We start from the raw sequence: 7,159 nt of genomic DNA on the forward strand, positions 1-7,159 counted from the left end.
GCAGACTGTGGAACAGACCATCAATTACTGATATGCAAATTCAAACTGAAGCTGAAGAAAATGAAAACAAGTCCACGAGAGCCAAAATATGACCTTGAATTTATCCCACCTGAATTTACAGACCATCTGAAGAACAGATTTGATGCATTAAACACTTAAGACCGAAGACCAGAAGAGTTGTTGGATGACATCAAGAACCTCATACATCAAGAGAGCAAAAAGTCATTGAGAAGACACGAAAGAAGGAAAAGGTCAAAATGTATTACAGAGGAGACTCTGAAACTTGCTCTCCATTTTAGAGAAGCTGAAACAAATAGAAGAATTGACGAGGTCCAAGAGCTGAACAGAAAATTTCAAAGATCAGCTCGAGAAGACAAAACCAGGTACTATAATAAAATATGCAAAGACTTGGAACTAGAAAACCAAAAAGTTAGAACACAGTCAGCATTTCTCAAGCTGGGGGAACTGAAGAAAAAATTCAAGCCTCGACTTTCATTATTGAAATATTCTCTGGGCACTAGCCATTAGAGAGATGCAAATTAAAACTACAATGAGATATCATCTCACACCAGCAATAACAGCAAAGATCACAAAAGTAAAGGATAAAAAAATGCTGGCGGGGATGTGCCGAGACTGCATTGCTGGTGGAAGTGCAAAATGGTCCAACCTCTCTGGAAAACAATATGGCTCTTTCTCAGAAGGTTGAAAATAGAAATATCTTATGATCCAGCAATTCCCCTACTTGGTATTTACCCACAAGAAAAACAAGCAACAACACGGGAAGATATATGCACACCAATGTTCATAGCAGTACTATTTACAATAGCAAAAAGATAGAGATAGCCAAAGTGCCCATCAACTGAAGAATGGATAAACAAATTATGGTACATACACACAATGGAATATTATGCTACCTTGAAAAATAACAAGGAAGCTGCAAGCCACCACCTAACATGGATGAACCTTGAGGACATTATGTTGAGTGAAATTAGTCAGTCACAAAAAGAGAAATACTGCATAGGAGTTCTACTGTAAAAGACTAAAGGGGGGTGCAATCTTTGCTAGTTGCTGGGATGTGGGGGTGGGGTGAGGGGAGAGAGGGGAAGGTGGAACGCAGGGCAGGGAATTGACACAAGATAGTTTGGGTGCTGGGGAGGGGGGCAATATACAAGAAGGGAGAGGGGAATGGAAGAACAAAGCAGATGGGAGAACAATTAGGCAGGTTTGAATGGGCTAAGTGGGACAGAGGTCAATAGTGATGTATGCACAACCTTGGAAAAACAGGGCTCTGGGATACAGAGATTGAGATTTGGTTGGAATGGGGGAAAGGGGTGAATAATGTTAAGATGCTTGGCTGTCTTTTGAATTTTGGTTTTGTTTGCATTATATTATAAAATAGGCACTTGAGGGGGAGAGAAAGGAATAGCCAGAAACATCACCATAGAAAGCTTGTAAGTCCGTATTCTGCCTATAACTGATTGGAATACCTAAAATGGGGCTACAACGTGCCCAGTGAAGGAGGATTCATGTGGAGCCTTTGTAATACATAAGACTATATGGGGAAGCCTGAACCACATCCAGATCTTCAGAGATGGGAAATTTCCACTTGAAAGGATGAGCAGACCAGCCTGGAATGGCTAGAAGAATAGAAGATACTTCTTGAAATAAAGACCTACAGGAAAAATACAAAACAATAGAGGCAGACTGACTGTTACTACAAGAACAAGCAAGTTGCTTGCCCAGGAAACATCAAGGCAAGTGGTCGGGTCCCCTCAGTGCAAACCCCATTCCAAGAATAAGACTCAGTGGGAATACATGCCCTGATTGGTGACCATGCTCGTCACCGATAAGGGGAAGTGAGGGAAAAACATCAATGAAGTGGCGAGTTAAGCCCTACTATGTTCAATCGACTTCTGTGAACCCAGGTGAAGACCTTGTTGGCCAGCAGTATGGCAAGACCTGTGGACTCTTGGACCCAGAGTCAGTGACATAGCCACAGAGGACTAGAGTGGAGAGTGAAGTGTCCAGTGGATAAGAAGAGAATGCATATGCACAAGAACACCCATACTTGCAGATAATACCCACTTGACCTGGCTTCAATGACTGGATGATCAGAGTTTAACCAGAGTAAGAAAGAAGAGGAAGAAAAGAGTAATCTGATACAATTTGATTAACTTGACCTACACCTATGGATGCAGTGACTCGAAAGAGGGAAAAAATCCTTAAAACAAGGATCATTCCCACCCTATCCATACACAGAGTAGACAGGCATGGCAACTTGGACATTGGCTACCCAAAATGGGGTGGAGCTACAAAGGCAAGAAGTGACTGGCTTACAAGCTTTCAAGAGGGAACCTAGATTCAGAGGGCATGGAGGAAGGTAGAATCTCCACTGAGTAGTATACAATCTGTCTAGGTAGGGCTGATGAAATGAAATGTGGATGGGTCTCTTGTGATACAATAGTTAATAATTGCTCTCAGGACTGCTTGTGAGGGTTGGAATTGTAAAGGTAGACATTTTGTAGCAAGCAGGGGAGTGATTAACTTTTCAGCCTAGGAACGGAGGTCCCTGGGAACATCAAGGAAGAACAGTGGAAAGTGAGACCCTACCCAGAGAAGCAGTTATGCCTGAGATGGAGGCAGAGACGATGATGTGGAGAAATGGAGCTGTTGGAGACTTTAGACCCTGAGAGTGAGAGGGGCTGTGTGTGCTGTTGACCGGGGGGCAGGCTTGTAGTGTATACCCTTTGGTTGGTTGATCATGCATGGAGCGGATTGTAACCATAGCAATGAAATGATATATGATAGGATGAATATAAAACTAATGTTCTCCCATGTAACTATCACATAATTCACAGTAAAACATTTAAAAAAAAAAAAAGCGACATACATCTCTATAGATGTTAGATGTGAATGTGCAAATATGTGCACACACACAGTTTTCTTGAGGTTCCTTGGCTCATTTGTTTTTACAAGCTGAAAATGCCTATCATTTAGCATTGATACTTTTTAAATTGCGGTAGTGTTGTTTTGTGATACTAAAACATGGGGTCTGGTGATTCTTTTGTTTCTGATTCTCAATCACTAATGTTGAGTGGGGGAAATGTGCATTGTAGTAGGCTCTGATTGCTTATGGAAATACCGTATCTTGTTTATGGAAGCTGGTCTTAATAGTTCTGAGTGATTTCTTCTGTACCACACATCATGATTGTTGGGACCCTCTTTAACTGAGAAGCACTAGTGTATTTGATTGGACCCTACTTAAAACTCACTAAATTAGTTCAGCCCATCTACTAATTTAAACATTATATGTAGGCTCTATTTACAATGTGTTGTGCTTGTTAAGTGCAGTCGAGTTGGTTCTGGCTCATAGCGACCCTGTATAGGGTTTCCAAGGAGTGCTTGGTGGGTATGAACTGTGGATTTTGTGATTCAAACTGATCATTTGGTCCAGTGCTAATTTTACAGTACCACGGAAACTACCAGCTGTTCCGTGGGAGAAAGATGAGGCTTTCTGCTCCTGTACAGATTTACAGCCTTGGAAACCCTGTACAGGGTCGCTATGCGTCAGAACCAACTCCATGGAACATAACAACAACAGTACTAGGACTCATAGTGTGTTATGAGTTGGGCTGCAGTCAGCAAGGTCAGCAGCTCAAATCCAGTAGCCACTCAGTTGGAGAAACATGAGGTTTTCTACTCCCCTAGATTTACATGGTTGTTGTCATTGTTAAGTGCTGTTGAGTTGGTTCTGGACCCATAGTGACCCTGTATAGGGTTTCCGAAGAGCAGTTGGTAAGCTTGAACCTCTGATCTTGTGGTTCAAATTGGCATTGCAGTCCAGTGCATTAGCCCACAGTGCCACACCAGGACTCCTGGTGGTCCTTTCTTAGGAGCCCTGGCGGTACAGTGGTTTAGCATTAAGATTTTAACTGAAAAGTTGGCAGTTCAAACCTACCAGCTCCGTGGGAAAAAGATGAAGAAGTCTACTTCTGTAAAGATTTACAGCCTTGTAAATCTTCAGCAGTAGTGGGTTAGTTAGTTTGTTTTGTTTGCTTGTTTCTTTATTTAAAAGAATCCAGCTTAGCAATTTCAAAAGTACTGAAGGTGGCCAAGCAGTTTGCATTGGACACTATTTTCATAGTAACCAGGAATATATTGCTTCCTGGTTGCATTTATCATAATGTAGCCTAGATGAACTGAATAAGAATCAAAAGGCATACTTCAATACTTTGATAACTATCATATGCTTAAAAGAATTTGGATACCAACAGCAAGCAACCTAGCATTTGAAGGCTCCATGAATCTGAAAAGTGATAAGGACCCATTCCTACCTCCAAAAGCTAAAAGTCTTGTCTACCATGTCACTGCTGACTCTCTACCTAGTGCTCAGCTCATGAGACTAATAGCTAACAAGAGGTTCTCAACTTATTCTTTCTTTGATTTTCTAGATCAGACTTGTTGTGGAAGAGGGATTGAATCAGCTACCATATAAAGAATGTATGGTGACCACTCCAACAGGTAAATAGGTTGTTACTTTCACAATTTACTCATAAGAATTGTGAGGGAAAAAATCAACATGCAAAATGAGAGTTCTGTGTGAAGCTATTCTTTTTTAATATCTTAATAAACTTGTGAATATTTACTAATGAAATCTATGTGGTTGACTTTTTGGAAATGACTTATTTGTCAGTTCAAGTTAAAGGCTAATAAATATTCTTCAGCATGCAGAACGATCCATTGGTATCAGAGTTAAGAATTGTTGGCAGGGTATGTTCACCTCTGTGAGAAGTGGCTGATGTTAACAGATGATTTGGCATTAAAATGCCAGGTAAAAGTATGAGACCTCAAACACAGCAGAACAAAACAAAACAAACATAGAAAGCAGTAAGAAAGAATTACAGAAAGTGCTTTGTTGTATTCTTGAAAAGAAAGTAGCCAACGTCAGTTTTGAAGTTTAGGGTTTCGTTCTTTAGTATCTAATGGAAAATTATTGTATTCCAAAGGTTGACTTTATGAAAACTGAAGATTGAACCTGTTACATCATGTTGTTGTTGTTAAGTGCCGGTGAATCAGTTCTAACTCATAGTGACCCTGTATAGTGTTTCTGAGGAGTGGCTGATGAGCTTAAATTGCTGACCTTGCAGTTCAAACCATCATTACAGTCCAGAGCATTAACCTACAGCGTCACAACAGGATTCCATCATAATTGATAGAAATCATCATAGTTTCATCATAATTGATAAAAATTCAAGATGAGACCAAGGGTTAAGCATGTCTTGTTAACTACTTTAGACTCTCCTCTGCTTTTAAGGAAAAATGAAGGCTCATCAAAAGAAACTAAATGAGAAGACATGAATTGATCATGTTCTGCGAGTAATGATTCTCCTCAGAATTCAACTTGAGGGATGTTTATGAATATCATGCTAAAAAAGAGGTATTCTCACTTGGTGAAACCCACCATTCACAACTGTCTCCATAGGTCTTTAATATTAAGAAATAACACGAATAATTTCATTAATTTCACAGGAAAACTAAGGTGTTATGTGAGAGACCTACAAAAAGTTCACGGAAATTTTGAATTAAAAGATAATGGAGGAGGCGGGGCTTGATGGCAGCTAGGGTGGAGGTGCAGTGAAGTTCGCCATCAGCAATAATACAGAATACCAGGCAAAGCAGATCCAGGGCAGAGCTCCAAAACTCGGAACCACAGAGATAAGAATATTTTGAAGATTTGAAGGCTTACAGATTGTGGAACTTTAAGCTGAAGTAAAAAAATCACGGACTTTTAAATCTGCCGGGCTAGGCTTGGAGGTCCAGAGCCGACATCTTGGACGAAACCAAATGGCAAGACCAAGCAGGGAAGAAGAAACACCACTGAAAAATGCCGCGGGAACCTTGGAGCAAAGGTGGAAAATACACTTTGTCAGTTTTGCTTTGTTCTGATTTTTTTGTTGTTTTTTGTTGTCACTGAGGGAACCTTGGGACAAAGGTAGACTTTGTCAGTTTTGCTTTGTTCTGATTTTCTTTTTTTCTCTGGTATCTGGTAATTGGTGTGCTCACTGTTTGCTCACCTCCATTCTGGTGAATAGAGGGAGAGCCTGAGCAGAGTGGCCACCCACTACCCACACCGCTGGTGGGTTCTTCTGCCATGTATGCACACAGATACTCAGCCCAAGCAGAGGCCCTGAACTTTTATTATCTGTTTCTTTTTTGTTCTGTTTTTTTACCACGGGAAAGAAAAGGAGAGGGCTGAAGGGAGGAAAAGAAAGTTTAAAGGCAACCTAGGCCAAAGGTTGGATTGGAGCCTGAGGTATAGCATAACAACCAACACTGGCAACTTGGAATCTCTCAGGCAGCTTTGAAGACAGGAACTTGAAGAGAAGACATTAAAGTCATACTCATATTAAGCTATAGATTAAAAAAAATTTTTTTTTTCCTTCTTTTTCTTCTCTCCCTCCTCTCCCTTTTCTGTGATTAAAGACTGCAGTATTCAGTCTTGTTTTTGTTGGTGCTGCTTCTAAGTCTTTTTTTTTCCTTCTTCATTCTCTCATTTTTTTAAAAAAACTGGTATTGTTTTGCTGTTATATGCCCCCCATTCTGCCTTTGGAGTACTCTTTGTCTCCCTATATAACACAAGAAGAGTCAGCAACTGCTGCCATATAGCCAAGCTACAACCACACACTATAAAACACCAAAACCCAGGCAAGAACCAATACCAACTGCCGTATACAAGGGAAACAGACAACACCTGTGAAAGTTACTCTAAGTTAAACAATAAGAAGAGTGAAAAGGGATGCCCACATCCTGATCACATCTCCTGGAAGCAATCAGAAAGCATAAAACATTACCAAAACACATACTCAATTTAGTATTAAGGCCACAGATAAACATTAAACATGTCCAAGAAGCAAAAGCAGATGAACATATCAGCACATGTCCAGAAACAAGATAAAATGTCTGAGAAAAATGACCTAGAAGTAGATCTGGACACCATTCTGGAAGGAGGGCAGGCCTTGGAAATGCCTGAGAAAGAATTCAGAAAAATTATTATAAAATGTTACAAAACACTTTACAATGGAGTTGAGAAAAATAAGGAAGAAGTCAGGAAAGTGCTACAGGAACAATCAAATAAGATAGATACAGCATTGGAAACAAT

The 7,159-nt window shown here is 40.2% G+C and overlaps 1 protein-coding gene across 1 annotated transcript in view; it reads left to right on the forward strand.

Moving 5' to 3' along the window:
• UPRT (uracil phosphoribosyltransferase (FUR1) homolog (S. cerevisiae)) overlaps nucleotides 1–7,159 on the forward strand; it is a 145,776-nt gene that overhangs the window by 95,721 nt on the left and 42,896 nt on the right. Inside the window, exon 3 of the mRNA XM_006873731.1 lies at nucleotides 4,452–4,521. Within this exon, the coding sequence (XP_006873793.1) occupies nucleotides 4,452–4,521 (70 nt within the window). The remainder of the gene's footprint in view (nucleotides 1–4,451; nucleotides 4,522–7,159) is intronic.

Source organism: Chrysochloris asiatica, unplaced genomic scaffold, assembly GCF_000296735.1.
Source record: "Chrysochloris asiatica unplaced genomic scaffold, ChrAsi1.0 scaffold00252, whole genome shotgun sequence".
Lineage (NCBI taxonomy): Eukaryota > Metazoa > Chordata > Mammalia > Afrosoricida > Chrysochloridae > Chrysochloris > Chrysochloris asiatica.